The sequence below is a fragment of the Empidonax traillii genome, unplaced genomic scaffold (genome assembly GCF_003031625.1).
Source record: "Empidonax traillii isolate 1590-97213 ecotype Southwest subspecies unplaced genomic scaffold, ASM303162v1 scaffold57:size2250009, whole genome shotgun sequence".
Taxonomy (NCBI): domain Eukaryota; kingdom Metazoa; phylum Chordata; class Aves; order Passeriformes; family Tyrannidae; genus Empidonax; species Empidonax traillii.
The window spans coordinates 2,011,935-2,033,252 of record NW_020955250.1 but is presented as its reverse complement, the minus strand read 5'-3'; the positions used below and the strand labels follow the sequence as shown (position 1 = coordinate 2,033,252).

The 21,318-nt window shown below is 48.4% G+C and overlaps 1 protein-coding gene across 8 annotated transcripts in view; it reads left to right on the top strand.

Moving 5' to 3' along the window:
• LOC114055520 overlaps positions 1-20,712 on the top strand; it is a 47,135-nt gene extending 26,423 nt beyond the window's left edge. The window contains exons 2-11 of one of the 8 annotated variants that reach the window (XR_003570752.1): positions 3,631-3,748; positions 5,374-7,110; positions 12,699-12,873; positions 13,583-13,787; positions 14,200-14,822; positions 16,461-16,606; positions 17,419-18,567; positions 19,730-19,821; positions 19,995-20,146; positions 20,278-20,712. Coding sequence is in view for 4 of the 8 variants with exons in the window: in XM_027879758.1 (XP_027735559.1) it covers positions 5,543-7,110; positions 12,699-12,873; positions 13,583-13,787; positions 14,200-14,822; positions 16,461-16,606; positions 17,419-18,214 (3,513 nt within the window). In the remaining 4 variants the exon portion in view is untranslated. Of the gene's footprint in view, positions 1-1,275; positions 1,297-2,059; positions 2,080-3,630; positions 3,749-5,373; positions 7,111-12,698; positions 12,874-13,582; positions 13,788-14,199; positions 14,823-16,460; positions 16,607-17,418; positions 19,128-19,729; positions 19,822-19,994 lie in introns of those variants that run through there. The other 7 variants (XR_003570753.1, XR_003570751.1, XR_003570750.1 and 4 more) reach the window with 7 other exon arrangements.
• Positions 20,713-21,318: the final 606 nt, after the last annotated feature.

Sequence of the window (21,318 nt, the reverse complement as noted above, 5' to 3'; positions counted from 1 at the left end):
GAAAATACAGCCAAGACACCTTTATTTTTCTTGTTAATCTTTAACTTGAAAAAAATAACTGTATCTGGCATTCTATCCCTTGAGACTGCTGGTGTTCTGCTAAGCAGCTGAAGTGATGTGCATGACGTGGCAGTAGACAGATCATGCTGTGTCCATGAGGTTTGCTGTATCAGATAGCAAAAAACTCACAGCAGTATTGTAGCTTGCTAAAATCCTTTGTACAGCTCTTTGAAATGTGCTGTTTGCATCCATCTGGCTGGTTAGATCTCTGAAATAAAAGGGAGATTGTACTCCAGAATAAACTAACCTCTGTTCAGTGGTGCATTTTGCAAAACCTGATGCAGAGAAATTAGAATAAAACCTGAAGGTTATTTTGATCTCATATTTCAAGATGGAGTAAGGTATCTCCTGTTACTCCCTTCCCCTTGAAGCAGGAGTTTGGTGTGATGGCTATGAATCAGAAGTTAATTTGCTTGTGACTGAGATGATGTAAGAATGGAAAGCGGAAAATGTACCAGTCTCATTTGATGCCTCTAATCAAGGCAGGAGAGGCCAGACAATAGCAAGCTGCTCTCCACCATTTCATGGAACAAATTTCCCTCTTTGGTAAGTCTGTTGAGCAAATCTTGCCACAGTGAACTTTGCAAAGCAGCACCAGTAAACCTACTCAGCCCTGCCAGATTTGGTGGCCTCTTCTCCTGAGGCCTTGTGAAGCTCTGTGATCCCCTGTCCTGATGTCCCTGGAGTCCTTGAACATTACTGGTCTTCTCCACAGTGCTTTTCGTCAGCAGTGAGCTACTTATCCTGTGCCTGCCTACTTCATCCTCCTGACACTTTATCTGCTGCTTTGCTGGGAAGGTCAGCCAGGCAGAACGGTTCTGATGTGTTTGGGAGGGAATAATTTCTCCGTCAAGCTTTAATCCTTGAGAAATAAGTTCTTGGGGGGGATTTTGCAGGAAAATTGAGGTTAGTGGCAAGTGTCCAAGCAGGCACTTATCAGAGTAGTGGAGAAGATGATTAAACAGAATCACATGGTAGAAAATAAGCTGAGCACACGTTGCTTTAGTCTTATGCTCACTTAAGGCGTGAGGCTGGTAACCGCTAGGAGCTTCTCAGTCCCTGAGCCAGGGAACAGGCAAGTGCTGCACAGGCAATGTGACTGAGGAGCAAAGATGTGCCACAGTAACAGCCAACACTAAGCTCTGTTTTGCTATTTGGCCTGGAGGATTGTTGAACTAGAATAAAGCCTGAGCTTTGGGGAAGCATGACCAGGATTTACCAGCTGGGTAAATGAAGGTGTGTAGCCTCAACCCACAGTGCTCACATAGACTGTGGAGCAACAAAGAACTGGCAATTCACTGCTTGGTCTAACTGGTAGAGAGCAAAGGGTGCCTTAGGACTGTTGTGTACTCTCAGGAGACAGTGAATTAGGACCCAGAGCTGGGTCACCATGTGAGAAATCTGCATTTACTTCTCACCATTCCCTCACACTTCTGTGACATTTGCTGGTTTCCATACCTGGCATCACCTGCTGTAGCTATAGACTGTGGTTACAGCTCTGAGGTGGTGGGAGGGCAAACTCTTTCATGTTGCTGTATTCCCAGTGTTTCTTTGTTGGTGACTTTGTTGGTAAGACCACGGCAAAATAGTCTGCATATACAATGGGTCTTCAAGTATGTGCTGGAAGGTGATCTTGAGGATAACAACCATAAGCATATTAACTGAGATTTTTTTCTTCTGTCTCCATCTGGTGCTCTCCTCCAGCGGACTGCATAGAACATGCTTGTGGCTGTGTTACTTGGGAGCTGACTGTGTAGACACATCCCACATCCCTTATATTATGGGGGTGTCAATGGCAAACGCAGGCATGTGAGCTGGAACTATGACGCTGTTGCTTGTGTGCCATGAGGAATGGAGCACAAGAACAGGGAAAAGGAGGGAGAAACAGTGTTTCCTGGTTACAGGCCAGGTACAAATTATCTGGTGTTTTAGAGAGACCATTACCTTTTTTCCTGCTTCAAGCATCCCTGAGCAGCGGGAGGCAGGCTGTGCCTCAGCACAGGCAGTGCCCCTTCACAGGTCATGGCTCGGGCAGCAGCTGGCCAGGGTGCTCAGGGAAATTAGGCTTTAGCTACCTGACGTGCTGTGCGCAACCCTCAGGGTAGTGACGTGGGGGAACGGGCAAGTTCAGAAGAGTTCATTAGGAAAGAGGTGGTCCTTCCAAGAATGGAGTGACAAGGAAGAAGGGTGCTGCTGCCCCAGATAGCTGTTATGAGATCGCTACAGCTGCTTTGCAGGCGTGAGGTGAAATGGAAATCGCTGATTTCTGAGGCTCCCTCTCACCCCAGCCAAGGCACCAGACCCCATTGCAAACCCACCTGTGCATCAGCTGCATCTATGTGCACCTTTGCTCTGAGATCTCCTGGAAGTATCAAAGGGACTTCCTGTGCCTAAAGTGTTCTCTTAGACCAAAAAATCACATTTTAGAGAAAGAAAAGTCAGCTCTGTTGGGTGACAAATATTAAAATTAATTATTTGGAAACAAAATTCCCATCTTCCTCCACTTAATCCAGTAAATTTGCCTACGTGCCAGCAAACTCTGCGCAACCTCTGGAAAGTCTCTGTCTCCTGCTGTCTCACAGCCTGCTCTGGCTGTTCTCTGTCTTCTCTGGCTCCTCCACTCTGCAAACCTGCCTCTGGCTCCTGCTCTCTGTCCCTCGCTCTGCCTGCCCCAGTGTGCCCACAGGAGGTTTCTCCCAGCTGGTCCTTCCCTGAAAGTGACTTTTACCATCCCACACACATCTTCTGGAAAATCCTGCCCTGGCAGAGCAGCAGCAGGTCCCTGCTGCCTGGCAGTGCTCCTGAGGACTGCCATCTTCCACACCCGCTGGGGAAATGGGCCTCAGCTCTTCTGCAGGGCAGAGGGGTGCCCTCACCTGCTGGTTGGTTTGAGGCATCCCCCTGATTAACAGAGGGATGCAACCCCCCCTTGTGTGGTCTGTGCTGTCACTTGAGCAGGCAGGGGCAGAGTGGCCACTGCCAACCCATGCCTGGCATCACTGTGGCTGGCCTGCTACAGTGGGGGTCAGCACTATGAGCCCTGGCAGTGAACGTCCACCTGAAAAGAATCACGAGGACAAAAGTCAATTGCCTTCTCAGTGCTGACCCATCTCTTGATGAAGGAAGCAGCTACAGACAGATCCTCCCCTGTCATTTCTGTTCCTCTGCTTTCTTGCTCTTCTCCTGACTGCTTCTGCCCCTGCCTCTGTGCTTTCTTCTCTGACCCCCTTGTTCTCACACTCATACATGCAGAGCCTGCCTCACATGGCCTTGCTTTCTCTTCAGGCCTTGCTGTATGTAGCTCCCTGCCTTGGGCAAGGGCAGCTTTATTCTCAGCTCTCACTACAGCAAGAGCTGTTTTCTCTTTATACCTACTCTGAAAGGCACAGGACCAAAAGTACATGGTGGTTTTTAGTCCCATGGCTGTGACCTGATCACAGACCAACCTGACAGGCCATGGCATCTTTTATTAACAGCACTTTCTCACAGGAGCCCTTTGGCACTACCAGGAGCCGTGTTACCTACTCAGTGACTGGCTCTCACATCATATAATTCTCTCTTTCTTGACAGATTGTGTTATAACCTATGATCACAGAAAATCCTGATCCTCACATTTCTCTGCTGTCACCTGTGGGCTCCTCCAGAGCCATGGAGAAGGGGAACTCCAGCCCCACCATGACAAGACCGGGTGAGAAGTGCCTGTGAACAGCCACACTTTGAGAACTAGTTTTAATTTTTATTTTTAGCAGTTATGAAGGATGGAAATAATGTTCTCCATTCAGCGGTGAACCACAGGAGCAGCTCTGCCTTTCCTCTCTGGGATTAGATTAAAGACAGTTTCATTAATGTGGGGAAAGTATGCTAATTTGAGCCACTCTAAGCAAGGGATGAATCGAGCTCCCAGCATGTTACCAAGATTGGCTTCCAGGCAACATACTACCTCAGACTTCCCCTCAGATGGAAGATGTCTGTTGGTGTGTCACGTGGTGAGATGCCTGAGGTGACTTAGCCTTCAGGGAATAACAAACCTCTTCATTCCTGTCCCGATCAAGGTGGCTGTGCTGCCTGAATGCTTTGCCACATGTGGGGAACCCAGATGCACTACAGAGCAGTCTGGGCTGTAACTTATATGGTTCTGTCTTGCTTTACCAAGACCTCTTCCTATGTGTTCAGCCTAGTTGGTTCCTGCCTGGCTTATTACTAAAGGCTGATGCCTCACCATTCCAGCTCTATCTTGCCCTTACGAATCTCAGGCTAACCCCATATCCCCTGCCCAATCTTGCTGTCCTTTATGTGTGGCACTCACTCGTTGCCTTTGCCAAGGAAGGGAGTGGACTGAGCTGTAGCAGACACTGGTGCCTTGTGTGACTGCTGGCAAGTCTAGGAGTCCTTGTGAGAAATTTGGAGTCTCTCCATTCAGCATAAGGGGGCTCCATCCACTTCCAGCGATCACTTAGATACTTAGCTTTCATCCTGCTGGCCCAAACTAGAGTTTGGGGATTTAATTCTCTGTTTTGGACATGAGATTTAGTCACTTGGATTCCCTGGTCCTTACAAATGCTGAACACAGCTCATAGGAGCAGCCTTGGAAAGCACACCTTTCTCTTTCTGGGTCTCATGGAGGGTGATCATTTGGGCCTGTGTCTAAGGAGTCAGGATGGTACCTGTGTGAAAGTCTGTGAGGTACCTTCGTCTCTGCACCGGGAAGGCCTTTGGCAATGTTTGGCTACCATATGCAGTCAATACCCCATATGCATCTTCCCTGTGAAGGGTGAATCAGAGCAGTAAGGGGCTGCAGTGTGATTGTTAGTCACAAAACCACCACCTTTATTCTTCCTTCATGCTGCTTGGGTCTTCCAGGAGACTGCAGTGTTATCTGATCCTTTCACACTCCTAGCCTCCCCCTTAACCCACACACTCTTGTCTGCACCCCCTTTGAGGGCAAGAACCTCACTATCTCTTGTAAACCTGCCGTCTCCTGAAGTGCTGCAGTGAGAGTAAGCTGGGCCTGCAGCAAGCACTTCTGAGCATTTGTCACTGGAGTTGAACCATGTTATTGTGAGGGAGTTGTTGAGGGTAGGTAGGATAAACTTCTCCAAATTCAGATGGGTAGTGTAAGGCCACTGTTGGCTTGGCTAGAGGAGAAAAAGATTCCCTGCCCCAAGCCCTGTGGCTCATCTCCTAGTTATGCTGCTCTGTTCCTACGCAAGCTGTTGGTGTTGGCTTCTGCATTCCCTGGAAGCAGACCTGCTGTTGCATCCTGCGAGTCACCACCAGGCTGCTTCAGTAACTCATCTTTCCTTCCATTCACAGGTCTTCTGCGCATGGCGACTCCACCCATGTGAGAGCTCTCTTAAGTGAGTCCCCAGCAGCACACTGTGCTGTCTGTGGTCTGTGGACACTGACTGCCATCTAAGCGACACCCCAGCTCCCTCCTGTCCCCCTAGACGCCACTGTCTTAGAGCCTCCATGTGCATTTGCTATGACATACATCAGTGTTGATGAGAGACAGGAACACTGCCGGGTGATCTCGAGCTGCCAAAATAATCAGCTCTGTGCACAACATGGCTTAAAGGATTTTTCGGTTAGCAGCATGCATCCACTAAAGAACCTAGACACTCACATTTTTTCTGGGGACTTCCACACTCTAGACTACTGCCACAAGGGCAAGGCACCTTTGGCCGGTCCTGTGGAAAACCGGATGTATCGGAGCGTGGAGAACCTTCACTGGGCAACAGTTGCCGACTCTGGGCTGTATTCTCACTGCCGGAGCCTGGATAACGAGATCATCTTTCGCTATAGAGGCACCAGTCAGTGGACAGAAGGCTGTGTGGATGTGGCCCCGGTACAGAACACATCGGACTCTCTGAGAAACCTTTCTCTCCACGCTAAACAGACGTCTCGATCGGCACACAACGTGCTCCTCCCTCCCTTTGCCAAAGTGCCTCAGTGGCTCTTCCCTTCTGCAGAGGAAAGAGCCCTACGTGGGGATGCCAAAAAAGAGCTGAAGGAGAAGCTGAGGCTGCACAGCAGTAAGGTGGCAGAGCCCTGTAAGCCAGTGCGTCCCCAGGTGGCCCTGCCTGACCTGATGGCCCGGGAGATCTTTGAGTGCCAGGTATGCCGGCAGTGCAAGAACGGTTGTGCTGTCAACTACTGCACGGTGCTGGTGGAACACACTGCACTCAGGCACAGCCTCACTGGGAGACAGGGACTGTGCTTTGCACACAGCATCATCAGTCCAGACGACATCAAGCAGGAGGCTCAGAGGAGGCTTCAGCTCCGAAGGCAGAATAGCTCCCCCAATTTGCCCCTTCAGCACACTGGGGAAAGCCATGAGATGGGCAAATCCAGAACAGCAGAAACCCTAGAACAATACAGTGGGGAACCAGATGACAAAGTCACATTGGGACAGAGCAAGAAAGGTCGCTGTAAAGGGAGGCTCTACATACCCACCTTTGAGGAATTCAAGCAGATGAGAAGAAAGGAAGGGAATTCATCTACCAGCAGCAGTGAGACAACAGATTGCTTGAATAAGGGTCTGCCTGCAAACCAGACACTGGAGGAGGAAAAGAATGTCTGTTCAGAAGCTCTGGGGACCAAAGCTGTGAATGAATCTGCTGTCACAGCGGAGGATGATGATGATGATGTATTCCATGAAAACCACACCTCTGCTGGCTTTTCCCAATATCCAGCCACATGGGATGGTTTCAGGATGAGCAGTCCTGAGGTGAAGGACAAAACCTTCCAGACCTCCAGCCCAGATACATCGTCAGTCCCTATTTGCTCCAGTCCAATTCCACGATCACCTTTACAGGCAGTAGCAATACACAGAGCTGGGCAGGAGATCTTGAGTGATGAGCAGCAGAAAGGAGAGACAAGAAAATTAAATGATGTCCTCCACCTTGCAGGGCAGTCCCCAGCTTCTGAAGCCCAGTCCTCTTGCTGTTCATCGCTGCTGTTAGAAGCCACAGACTTATCCAGCTACGGAGCTAAGCTACAAAAAATGAAGGATGAATTCATAGGTTCAGCCTTGGAACTTATTAAGAAAAGGTAACATGCTCCATGGGGTCACCTGAAAGCAGTTCCCTTGTTAATGATCTGGTCTTTCTCCTGATATGTACATTTAAGTCCTGTAGCATAAATGCATTGTTGGCAGAGCCTTTGATCTTAGAGTCTGTGATAGCCACATGGACATGTCTTTAAGCTGTTGAGCTTAAACTACATCTTTGCGTAGGATTAAACATCAAAAAGCATTTTCATCTAGACTTTGCCTTTTTGTGCACCTTAATCCTGTAAAGACAGCAACCATTGGTAGTTCTGACACAGAAATTCCCACCCATTTTATTTCTGCATTAAATTGTTGAAATGTCTTTTTTTTTTAAATCATCTGTTAAAAATAGAAGACAGACAAGGGATACAAAGTACTAATACGATTCCTTTGAAGAAAGATGTAGAGTCTGTCCTACCACTGGAGGACATGAATTTAGATAGTGTGACACGCAGCAACAAGTCCTTTCACTCGCTGCCTGTATGTAGTGAACCAGCAAATGAGCAAGGTGGCTGCTCTGAGTCTTTAACCACCTTTTGCAGACCCACACAGCAGTGAGTGAAAACACTCGCAAATACTGCTCACCTGCCAACTCAGTGTAGGCAGAGAGAGAAAATGCTTGTGTAAAGTCTTCCTTCATCTTCTCCAACCGTGGTTTTCCCCTTCTCTGGGAAAGATGTCCACAAGGACTGCTTTTTCTCTATCCTAGTTTTGGACACTGCAGTCCTGTTACCTCTCTCCTGCCAAAGAGAAGTGGATCCCTTACAATGCAGGGCGGCTCAATAGGAATCAGCAAAGTTCTAGAAGCTGAGGATTTGGGGCAGTTATCACTGTCTTGTCACGAGATAAGGCTGATGGGAAAAGGAGGAATAAGTGTTGGTGGAGTGGTTTTTCTCCATGCGCTTGGCTTTCATGGCTGGCTTTGCCAGGAATTGCATTTGACTTGGTTCCTGGCTGCTTCTGCAACCCACAGATCAGTGTGTGAAATGCCAGGGCATCGACCTTGTATGCTGTTGTGGTATTTCTGGAGTGCATGGGCTCTGAGACTGGACTCATGTTTCAGAGGAGACAATAGTGACTTCTGCAAAGTCATCTGAAAGAACTTCTGTGAAGCTGAAGCAGAGTGACAAGCAGAAATACTTCTGCAGCTTTATATTCCAAAGGGAAACAGGTGGTGTCAGAGCCCTAAACTCTTCCCTCATCTGTCCAGCCCAGCCCTTGTGCTTTTTTTCTAGAGCATGAAAACCCAATGAAGAAGCAGATGAGAAGGCTGTGGTATGCAGCCATTTTCACTGAGTGGGTTATTTTTGTCATGGATGTGAAATGAAATACACAGCCTGGCACAAGCCATGAGTAAGAGTGTAGGAATAGCTGCCTCCATGCACATCAAAGGTTTGACTACTATCTGGAGCTCAAGGTGAATGCATAGCAAAGTACAGGAAATGTGCAGTGCATATGATCTTCCCACTACTCTCCTGGCCTCCAAACACTTCCTGCCCAGGGCCTCTATGGTTTCAGTGTGGGTTTTTTTGCTTTTAATATCTACAGTGGTTTTTGTTTCTGTGAATGTGTTCAGTCTCCCTAGTTGGATTTGTTAAAATCTATGAAGTGATTTTATTAACATCAAAATGATAGTTGATCTAAAAATGAGGATGACAGTGGTTCCAGGATGAGAGAGGTTGTTTCATGTGAAGGAACCAGCCTGGCCTGTTTATTTTCTGTAATAATAACATCAGTTAATGGTAATTGTTATTGCCAAAGCACTGGTTAGTAGGAACTCGAGTTTCCTTTTTATGGAAATTTTTCATTTTTCCATCATTTTCACCTGAGACTGTAATGTGCCTGAATATTCACTACTCAAGCTGATTCTCACTGCAGAGGTGAGAGACTTTTTGTCTGAATGTTTTGGGTCCTAAATGGTACCCTAATGGGTCCTAAATGGACCTAAATTGGGTCCTATGATCGTTGACATCCAGGCCACATTTTTTCTAACTTCTAAATGAAATGAGCTGAAAGCTGAGGATTCCGTCCCATTTCCAGTGATACTGAGCTCAGCAAGCCCTTGGTAGAGATGTTGTGATGGAGTGTCACAGAATAGAATAGCTAAAATTGTCTTCTCTTTCTAGTGGTTCTGTGTAAGTGTTACAGTTTTACAAAGCAGTTCTGTCTGTAATTTAACTGTCTCCCTAGTAATTCATAGTTAATTAGTTAAGACTCATTCAATTGACTTAATATTTCATCAGGGAAGATTTGATTTTCAGTCTTGAAATTATGGCAGCTTTAGGCCCCTCGTCAGTCACTGGATGCCTTTAATTTAGATTGTAGTCCTGGCTGGGAAGGGGTGTTGAGATCTAGGTGGAAATCCCGTAAGCATTTCAATACATAGTCCACTTCCTGAAATGGTTAAATGGCAAATTGTTCTGGGTAAGGGTATGAAAGGACCAGGGGGTTGTGTCTGTGAAATGGGGGATATGGTGACAATAGAAACCTGCACAAAGAAGCAAAAGACATGACTAAGAAAGAAGACTTCCTGAAAAGAGTGTTGGTCTGTATTTGGGATGACACCAGGATGGTGGGTAGAATACCAGCTTCCCATAGCAGAGGACTCCAAGTCAGGGAAGCAAGTGACAGCAGGGAAGGTGTGCATAAAAATGTTTCCATGAGTCAGAAGGAGTCAGGAACATGTGAAAAGGGCTGAGAACTGCTGGCCTGGACAATGATACAAGCATGAAGAGTCCCATAGAGACCGTGAAGGAAATCACGTGCATTTCCAGTTGTACACCACACCCCCAGTGCTTCTGCTTCCATGAGATTCAGAGAGGATGACCCAGAGGTTTAAAAAGACATTCAAAGAGAACATATCCTCCCTGTGCTGGCCCAAGTGCATCACCTGTCTTGGGGGGGAACAAGAAAAACTGATGTCAATCCCAGGCATAAACTCCTGTCCCAGCACATGGTTTGATCAGGAGGAAATATGCCAGAGTCCCACCTTCTGCAGCTCTACATGAGGGCAGAGGGGACTGCTTGAGCAGGCAATGGTGCAGACCTGTTGGCAGCACAGATCTCTGCCAGGGAGTGGAGAAAGAGGCAATATCCTGTTTTCTTGGCAATGTCTCCTCTTCCTCCTAACCAGAGGCAAAGGTTGAAGGAGTACTCGAAGCTGTGGTTCTACAAAACTGCTTGTATCCTCCCTGTTTTGCCCACATCCCTCTGATCACACTCCTGGTGAGTGAAGCAGCACTTGCCCCAACACCACATGGCCAGTACGTCATGCAAGAGAATTCTAATCACAACTAGAAGTAGAGCACTCAAAGCAGGGATGAAGAAATCTCCTTTCACACAAGGTGGGCTTTGCATCATTGCCTTTTTTACCTCTCACTGACCAGCCCTGGGGTGGATTGAATTTCTCAGTCTTCAGTAATGTTTCCTTAGCTCAGCTCTCTGGGTAGTACTGGCTCTTATTCCCACTGCAGGTCATGGCTGGAGATTTTTTTAAAATATCCCTATTGGGTTATGGAAACCACAGTAAGTGGTGGCATCTGGTCTGCAGAGAGCTGCTGTCAGCTTCACTTAACGGAGCAGTAACATCCTGGAGTACTTCCCATATTTAAGTGGATGATTTTGAAGCACTGTAAAAATGATAAATGAAAGCTCAGCATCTCTCTGAGAGTCTAGTCTGTGTGGTGGTAGGTGGTGTGATCAAGAAGATAATATTTCAGTTATGAGCTCTGCTACTGACCTTGGACACATTGTGTTGCCTCTCTGTGCCTCTTTCTGTGTGTTTCAACCAGGAGCTGTTTGAGCAGGAGCATCTTTTGGAATGGGTGGTTTTCTAGCAGTAGCACATCATCCTCAAGAGCCTTCTTGCTCCTTGACCTGTGCCTCCCCTCCCATAAGTGTGGCCAGCTGAGCTGTTCATACTTTACCCAACTCAGTGAAAGGTTGGTGAAACGATCTGGCTGGGAGTACGTGAGGTCAGGTATATTTTTTAAACCCATATGATTTCAAGACTGGTTTCAGGATGTGACCAGAGCCTTGCTGTGTTCCTGCACTGCTCTTACTGCAGCCCTGTAAGGGGGCTGACACAGTCCCTGCTACAGACTGCTTCATGACAGTGCTGATGTTGGTATCCCCTTTCTGCAGGCTGGGCAATAGAGACCTGGAGGGTGACAACAAAAAGTGAAAGCCGTGAGCCTGCTGTTGGCACTGTTAGTGTTGCTGTGCAAGCCACATCTAAACTCTTTTAAACTGGTAGTGTCAGCAGGGACCTGGAAGCATAAATGGAGGAAGATGAAAAAGCATCAGCTGGAAAGATGCAAACCAACTTTTCTGGCCTGACAACAGAGACAGTTTGTGTCCTGGGAAGTTTGTTCCCTCTTCAGCGATTTCAGTATTGGCTGATGGTTTGTTATCAGAGCCAACTGTCACTCACTGTAAGGAGAATGCCCATCTGTCTCATGTGTTTGCTTGTAGCTGACACTGTTGGAATTGCACATTAGCAGTATGACCTATCAGCATAAGTTCACAAGTGAAGCCTTTAAGAAGAAGCAGATTTTTCTCATAGGAGATTTTTGTTAAGCATAAAATATGTGCATAACCTGAAATGTGTTCCAGACTTTGGCTTCCTGTATATACAAGCATCCATATCCAGTCCTCACAGCATTTCTTTGTAAAGGGATCCAAGTCCATAAAAATAAAGGAAATCCAAAAAAAAAAAAAAAAAAAATTCTTCCAAGCAGGCTTCATTATGCATGGAAATAAGGTGTCTTAGAGAGTCTTAAAAAAAAAGTATCACAAGTAGTATCACAAACGACAGCCTGTCAACTACTCTGTCAAGTCAGTGGTTTTGCACCAGACTGTGTCTGTCTGGAGAGGTGCTGGTGTCTGCAGAGAGGGGAACATGGGGTTGGAACAGGCTGCCTGTATCAGCCAGACCAGGCCCATGTTAGCACCAGACAGCCGTGAATAAGGGCATCCCAAAATTGCCAAGTGAGAGCAACAGACTCTGCCAATCTTTTCAGGTCTCTTAAGTGCACCAAAAGGCCTGATCCTGAGATCACTGAAAGCAGGGGGTATCTTTCCAGTGGTTTCAGTGGGCTTGGGATCATAAGAAATGAAAACCAGAGGGAAAGCTCCTTTAAACCTCTAATCCCTTCAAAGTATTATGGTTTTTAGCAGGTTTTCTTCCAGATGAGCAATATGTTTTCTGTGTTGACAACACCTCTTTAAATAGCAGCAAATATGGATATGGCCTAACTTAGAAAGAAGTTTTTTTGGTCCCTGGGGAGAACCTCATGTTTTGTGGACACAAAAATGCCCTGTGAACACCCAAGACTTGATAACCCAGACGGATGTTGGCAAGAGTGCAGTTACCCAATTTGCACTGCCTTAACTGAGCTGTGCTTAGAGCCCCTCTAAAATGCATGTACAGCCATCCATGCTGGACCAGTCATGATTCCTGCCTGCACTTTCCCTGAACTGTTGCGGATGATTGTTCGAACTGGGGCTCGCTGCTCAGTCTCATCTGTGTCAGGAACAGCAGGACAACTGTATCCATGATGTTCATCAGAATCTGCTTCTTCTCTTGCAGCTGCAATGCTGAGACTGTTGCCAAATCCCCCTCCAAGGGACAGTGTGATCTGAGGGAAGCTGATCTCCCACCTCCGGAGGACAGCCAGCAGCCCACAGCGATGTCCATGGCAACAGAGACCTGGGAGGACAAGCCAAGCAATGAGACATCCAGCGACACTCCACCTGCAGGGAATGTAAGGGAGAGGAATTCACCTCTCTTGTGTTCAGGACTTTTTCCTCATTAGAAGCTCTGAAGGATCCCTTGGTTGTAGGATCTGGGCAGGCTGGGAGCCTTCGATCTGAAATCACACCAACTTCCATGAGTGATTAAACTCTGTTAGAAGCACTTCTAAAAAAGTGCCTTTTTTATTACAGTTAGTGAAACGGGAGTTGGTTTTGTGCCCCTGCCTACATGCCACTGCATTTCTTTCAGAGAGTTCAACAATAGTGCCTTCATGGCTTCCAGAGTGTCTGGGAGATCAGACTCCCTCCTAGTCCCCTCTTGGTCAAACTGCTGATGTAGGTAAGGCATGGAGGATGCAGTTGCTGCACCAAAATGTTCACAGAGCAGAGGCAAGATAGCTCAGATTCCTGGGAACAGGCCCCTGGCCTGGGCTGTGCTGTTGACTCCTTCATGGGTATTTGACAGCCATGATCCAACCCCCTTGTGTGCTCAGAGCTACACAACAGCAAAGGGAAAGGGGTTCTTGTTCTTAGGACTGAGCAAGACAGAGGGACCAGAGGGAACAGGTTCCTTAATGGTCATGTAGTGAAGCTGCATTCACAATCCCCCTGCTGATGAGCTGCCTTTCCTCTGCCTTGTCAATTAAAGTCCAGTGGCTGCAGACCAGGTGCCACTTTGACCACAGCCTTGCTCCAAACCCCTTCCTGCCTTTGTTGCAGACTCCCAGTCCCAGCTGTCGCCGATCCAGCTCTGACATCGTCCACGAGAGCACGGACGGTGCGAAGGCCCAGCGGGAGTGCCGGCTGCGGCCCCACTTCAGTGACCCTATGCCAACAGACTCGGTGAAGAGGAAGCAGCTGGAGCTGAAGATCGCGGCTGCAGCGCGGCAGCACGCGCAGAAACGCCGGCAGGAGCGGGACTATGGTACACACTCGGAGGGGCTGAGGGGCCAGATGCTGAGCCTGCTGTGCTGCTGTAAATATGGAGTAACTCTATGACCTGGGGAAGGGAAGCATTCTGGGTTGTACCCAGGCATGCAAGAAATCAGGATCTACTCTGCTGCGTCTCTGTCCCTGCCTGGCGGGTGGCAGGGGAAGAGGCAGCCCAAATGAGTTCACAAGTATGGGCAGTGCAGGGGTGACAGGCTCCAGGCTTCACCTGGGAGCTATTTGCTTCTGACTCTAACCAGTCTCAGCAGCAAAACAGGGAGGGGAGGCAGTTCAGAGCCCTGCTTCTCCAGATCTAGCCTGTCCCCCCAGGATTCCTCATGGCGAGAGATCCTCAGGTGAGCTCTGTGCAGCTGGCAGTGCCTGTAATGATTTGTGTCTGTTCTCAGGTCCAGTGGTAGCAAAAGCCAACCTCGGCCATGGTGGCAGCTTTGACGAGACCCGCCGTGCCCCACGGGGCTCCCTCCGCTCCAGACACCACTGGAGCAATGTCAGCAGCCTGAGCACGGACAGTGGGATTGTTGGTGTGAACGATGCCCGGGACGACCTGGATCCCAGCGAGGGCACCCGGACCAAGTCAGCGGATGTGGAGAGGGCAGATAGTGGCATTGGCCAGATGCCAGCCAGGAAGTGGAGGAACAGGGCATCTGAAACGCTGAGCTCCTTGCAGGCCTGGGAAGCCCACCGTCCCTGCACTGACTGCGGAGAAAGGGACCTGCCGGTGGAGACAGATGTTCAGAACTGCAACCAGAGGCGGGCTGACCTCTGCGAGAAGTGCCGCAAGCGCAGGACGGAGCGCAAGGAGTCTGTGCTGGAGTTCGTCAACACAGAGGCCAGCTATGGAGAGGACCTGCGCATCATTAAAGAGGAGTTCTACCTCCCCATGCAGGCAGCCGGGCTGCTGAGCCAGGAGCAGCTCCTGGGCATCTTCAGCAACATCCAGGAGCTCATCGACCTCAACGAGAACTTCCTGGAGATACTTCAGGAAGAGATCGATCAGGCCTTTGACCAGGTACGATGCTGTGCTCTCTGAAGGGGCCAGACCGGGCAGGTAGGAATAGGTTTTGTATCAGTGGGGCAGCATAGCTGGAGCAGAGGACCAGGAGGGAGGACTCCTTGGTTATGGTCATCTATCTAGTCCCTTGCTCCCTCAGCTACCGTAAACTAGTGATTTCAGAAGCTGTGTGCCAGGTCATAGCTGCTGGCCTCACTCTCTGCTGTGATAATGCCACTGGCCTCACAGGCCACCAGTAGTCCTGCTCATTTATCCCATTTACAGGACCTAATGGTCCCATTACCAAAGTTAGCTCTAAGCTGGTTAGCCTGGATGCTGGTAAGAGTGTGACCAGTGGGCACAGAGCTCAGCTTGGTCTGTCTCTCCGGCAGTGCTCTTGCAGCCCTGAGCTGGCTCACTTCATGCTGGCTTGGCTGTGCTTGCCTTGGCTTGCAGTTTTGTGCAGCTTGGCTCTAGGCTGGCTACAGGGTCAGGCAGCGCAGGCTGCTCCCTGCTCTACAGCTCTGTGTACTGGCTGTGTACCACCCTATGCACCTGCCTCACAAAAGGAGCTTTCCTGCCCTACCAGCATGGTGGTCAAAGGGCAGAGAAATAAAAATAAGACTAGAGCAGCAGATAGTCACTGCAAAGGACATTTAAACAGCTCCACATCCTCTTTTCTTTAAGAAACCAAACCCCATTTGTTGCTGTGTCGGTTTCTCCAGGATAATTTGCTCTCTAGGAGACACATCCCTCCTCTCCCTCTTTGAAACCCTGCATGTCAGACTGAGTGACACGTGTCTCAAAAGCTGGCAATTTGGACAACCTGGCACAGTGAAGACAGATGTGCACTGTCCGTTTGATGTTCCCTGTGAAAAATTTATTGAGGCAATGGCTTTTACAAACAGCTCTGGGTTTCCCCAGCTCCTCCATCTTGCCTTGGCAGTCAGAGCTCAGTACTGTAACGAAAAGCTGCCAGCAGCCAAAGAACTGCTCCCTCTCCTGCTGCTGACATGAGTAGTGACTGCAGAGCGTGTCAGGAGCATACACCTTGACAGAGTTTAAAGCATTATGTGGCACCAAATTCTTGCTATTCCCATAACTTATTACACATCCAGAAATCAGAGGACAATTTACCATGGTATTTATTTTTCCCTCTAGTCATCGAAGTAGCCAGTAACACAACTGAAGGAGACTGCTTCCCAGCAAGGCCAGTTGCTGGGAGCAACTGGAGAAGTTGTTAGGTGCCATTGGTGTTACTGAGTTACAAGCCTCCCCTGCACAATTGCTCCTAAATTCTCTCTGTTAATTTATGCACTGCTGCAGGGCCCCAGTAAACCCTTCTGAAATAGGACACTCACTCCGGCCTTTGAGCCCCTGCTCTGGTGAGCTGGCTGAGTGCACAGGAGGAGAAAAGACAGCTCTTTGTGTGTGGAAGAGCAAGCAGTTAGACCAGCTTTCCTTCCCCTCCCCATGGACTGCTTCCCCTCGACCTGCAGGGACTGCCTTTCCACCAGGAAGGGTGAGCCCAGCTCCACCTTTGCTCTGGTGCTCCCCAAGTCCTGCAGCAGGGTCATGCTGACAGGACTGAATGCAGGCTCTGTGGCTGTGCCCCTCCTGAGCTAACCAAGCAGGGGATCTATTGCATCCTTGCAGGGGGATGATGACCTGATGACCGTGTGCATCGGAGAAATATTCCTAGAGTTTGTCAACATGCTGCCGGCCTTCCAGACCTACTGCCTCCAGCAGTCCTCCTCTGTGAACATGCTCAATGCACTGGAGAAGGAAAAAGAGTTGCTCAGGTGAGAACGTGGCTGAGTATGTTCATCCAGGCTTTGGGGACAGAAAGACATCAGGCTGAGTGTGAAGCCCTTGTCAGCCCAACTAGATCAAAGTTTGATGCTAACTTCCTTCAGTTATCACTGCTCTCTGTTGGGATGAGGACAGTAATGTATTCTCCAAACAATACTGAGTCCTTGGTATCTCCACTGAGGCAACCAGTTGGTCCCCAGCCATGTTTTGTGGTAGCAGTGTCTGCCCCCTGACCACTACACTGAACTATCATGAAATAGTGCTCAGCTGAGAACAGCTCTCAGTCCCTGTACTGGAGCCCGGGTTGGATTTCCACTGGGAAAAGCCACTGTGAGGCACACGTGGTTTGAATTTGTTTCCCATTCCTAGCCCCAGCTTACTGGAACATTTCTCTTTCCATTGCTCAGCTTAAAATGATGACAGTACCAAATTCGTGTTTAGAGTGCTGTGTAATCTAATGATGAAAGGTGCTACAAATTAATACAATCAGATATAAGCTCATGTATCTGCCTCGTGTCTATGTCGGGGGTACCAGGGAAAGATCACACCCTTGTTATTTTATGATTTGATGGAAGACTGTTAGGATGCCATGTGCTGGTGTCCCAGGCACCTCATCACAGTTCTGCAGCTGAGCACAGGGGCAGAAATTGTGGTTGGTCTCTGAGAAGACAGAATTCACGAGGTTGCAAAACCTGGGGGGCTGCAGTGCCCAGCAGCACCATGTTGTTCATTTGCTTTTGGGATCGCAGCATCTGCCGGCAGAACAGCTGCCATTTCATTCTCTCTTCTTAAATCTCTGCAGAATATTCCTCAATGTCTCCCAGAATGACAACACCGCACTGCGGCGGATGAACCTGAGGTCCTTCCTGATGGCTCCCCTGCAAAGAGTCACCAAGTACCCACTGCTGCTCAGCAGAATCATCAAGGCCACCACCGAGTACCACCCGGATCACGGCAGCCTGCGGGAGGCCAAGAGCCGCATCGAGTCCCACCTGGAGCACATCAACATGAAAACCAAGCAGGAGGGGAACACGTGGACCCTCCGATCCTTTCGCCAGGACAGCAAGAAGAAGAGGGAAGTCATTAATATTGAGATGAGAGAAACTGCACTCAAAACTGTTGGTTGGCTGCGCGAGGAAACGCGATTTGTGATGGAGGGGTCTCTGCAGCTGGCCCAGCCCCCCGATGGCCAGTGGGTGAAGAAAGGCAGCAAGACCCTGAAGTTCCAGAACATGCAGGTCCTCCTCCTGGTGAACATGAAACGTGTGTCCGAGTCCAGCCTGGAATCAGCTGAGCCAGGGCCTGTGAAGGATGCCGTGCTGGTACTCATCAGAGACAAAAATAACGGGAAGTTCCATTTGCTCAGGGAGCCCTTGAGGCTGAGTAATTGCATTGTCTCCACTGATCCCGACTGTGACGACACTTTTGAACTCATTGAGATCAGGAGGGAGGCGTTTGTGTTCCGGGACAGCGACCGGGCACGGACTCACCACTGGTTCAGGCAGATCAGGCGGTACTCCAGGGAGCTGGGCTCCTGGAAGAAGCGGCGGAACGCGCTGCCCAACATCATGATCAGCACTCCTCACACCAGGCCCTGAGTCCTGCACGGGCAGACTTGGCTTGGCCAATGTCACGTGCAGAGACCATCAGTGGCTTGAACTTGCTGTGCTCCATGGACAACACAGGGAGGAGTCTGGCCCCCAAAGATTCTCAACAGCACTGGAAGCACCACAGCTGGTCTCCAGCCTCAGGACTCGCAACCAGTTTGTGACTCGTATATACAGAGATGGTCTCCCCTCGAGGAGCAGATCACTGGAGGAAAATACTGTTTAACTTGTTAATATTGCACTGCAGGAGAATGATGTATGATGCTTGCCATTGCATGGATTGTGTTGAAAGCCAGTCTTGATGAGAGAGGTTTCCACTATTGACTGTATTTCATCAGCATTAGGTAAAGTCAGGGTCAAAATTATGTGCAGTATTATGCAACAGAGGATGAAAGTTGCAGAAAAATATGTTTTCCACTGCTACTCCTAAGGACTGTATTTCATTATTCACCTCTGTATATTCAGTCAAAATACTTGTTTAAAAAGAAAGGTCTTTCATCTTTAATCCACATCAAGTAGGTGTCAATTTGCTCAAATTCAGCTGCATGCACACAGCAAAAAAAAAAAAAAAAAAGAAAAGAAAAAAAAAGGCAAACATGAACAAAAGGAGTTTTTGCTCTCTGACACATACACCCCACATATGTGTAGAACCTGTGGAAGAGCAGCATACCCAAATGAAAGTCTGTTATTTAACTGACTTAGGGACTGGAACATAATGCTGCATCTGAAGTATCTCAGAAGTATATGTAAATACAGCTCTGCTACCACTGATAGTGAACCTCAGAGTTTGCGATTATTTAAATGATGTAATCTAGTGTATTTCAAAATTTAATTGAAAGGAACAATTTACATTGTACTGCAGAGTAACATAAAAGGTTTTAATAACTATGTTTCGATTACTTTAGGTGGGTGGTTTTTTTTAAATATTTGTACTCTGGAGTATATATTTCACTTAGTGTGGGTGGCATTCAGGTGAACAATGTGCCTACGTCTACTCTGTGGAGGGGCTACTCCTAATGAGACTGGCAGAACAGTACAAACCTGCTACTCTAATTCTCACAGACAACAACAGACTGGCACAAAATCTTTTGCTCTGGCTGCAGTCCTGCCTGGGCAGGTCAGGCCCCAGCACACGAGATGTGAGAGCCAAAACTGAGGGCACAAAGCCCTCCCCCATAAGGTCCAGCCTCTCTCAGTTCCTCAGCAGGGAAATGACTGGAAGCTGAACAATGGTAAAAAGGCAAACAGGGTTTAACCTTTTCAGCCTGACATTACCACTGACCGCTGCCTTGCGATTACAAGATCAGCAAAATGTCATGCTGTGACTTACACAGCAAAGGCCAGATTTCAGCCCTGGAGGCTAAGTAAAGGGAGCCTAAATATTGGTTCATGGATCTTGGAGGACAGCCCGTAAATGTTCTTTCAGGCCTGCAGGGTAAAGACAAAGCCAATCAGTATTATTCACTACCAACACAGTATTTTTGTTACGGGCATTTTATTTTACAGGAGGATTCCTACAAGCCCAATTGTGTATTTCTTCAGGTCAACAAGCATCAGTGGGCACCACATGAAGGCAGACAGAAGCCACCCTCATAAAGGTAGCCCTAGTCTTGTAAAGTCACCACTGACCCAATGCCTGAGCAGGCCTCAAACCGTGCCCAGTGCTTTGTCCTCTGGCCACAGCTGCCAGGGCTTGTCACACTGCTCCAGGCACTGAGGCAGACACTCCTGCTGTGTCTCACTGTGTTTTCTCTTCATTTGCACCAACCAGCGTTCTAGTGCTTCATTTTGTCCAAGAGGAAATGGAAAGATTTGCATCATCTGGAGGGTGCTCAAGACGTGAGGGTGGCTGCACAAAGCTGAGCGCTGTAGTGAGCAATAGCTGTCAAAATGCTTGTCAGAGCAGCAGCCTGGCTCCCTCAGGTGAGCTGGAACCCCCTCCAGCTATATTCCTATTTCCTAGTTGCTGAACAATAATTGTGTGTTCCCCAAAATACTGAACAGCCAGTGAAGAGCATGAGGCATTGCTTTAGTGTGCTGTTCGTTTTTCACAGAGATGGATGCCTGAGCAGAGCAGCTGCTGGAGGAAAATTTCTCTTATGCTGTCGTGGCAGATCTGCATCTATGAGCCTTCAAGCCCCATTCACCTCACACGCAAAAAGCAACAGCTTGTAGCACCTTTGTCTTCCCTGCCAGGATACAATGGCGCAGCCACCTTCTCTTCATTACCTCCAGGGCAGCTTTGACAAGGCAAGGCATAGGTACAAGTAAGTGTAACAGGTTAATTTATTCAAACAGCAAGTGGTTTTCACAGCCACGCAAGAGCTGCTGCTTTCTGGAAAGTTTTCAATTACTTTCCAGCACAGTGATTTTCTCCCCATCAATTCAAGCTCGAAACCAGCCATGGACTGTTTGTACAGTCATATCTTTCTATCAAGATACCTTCAGCCAGCCTGGCTGTTCAAAAAGGTTAGAGAACAATAAGTATACGTAAAGAGTCTGATATTTAGCATCAAGCTTGTGTTTGGCTGATTGTTCAATTCGTTAGATTCAGGGTTTTTCTAGGTATCACAGGAAGCACCTGCCTGCCAGGCTCCAAGTAATCGTGGCCTATTTCCTCTGAACCAAGCAAAGTGTCCCCAGAAGAGGGTCCATAAATAATCACAGGGTGTTGTGTTACAAGCAGGACATGTACTTGGTGCTGTAGCCCTGTCCTAAAAAACCTGTGGCCAGGGAACAGTACAAGCCCTTTGATCTGGGACAGCCTGCTACGGGAAGCGACAGTGGGATTGTTGAACCTGTCAAACCAGAGGTTGTGCTTCCAACACACGTGCTCCTTTTATGTATCCAGTGTGTACACAGCTGCTTGGCTGCCTCTAAATTACAGGTGTTGAAAAGGAACACGAGCATGGAACAATCCCTGTGGCCCTGGAGAGCCCCTGATGTGGGGTGAGGCAGCACAGGAAGGGCGAGGAGTGCCAGCACACTGGCAAGGCAGTAGATTTCCATAATCCTTAGACACCTTTCTGAACTGCATGATCCCACTCCTGGAAGTTCCAGGTCTATCAGCATCACATGTACACATCTTACTTGGC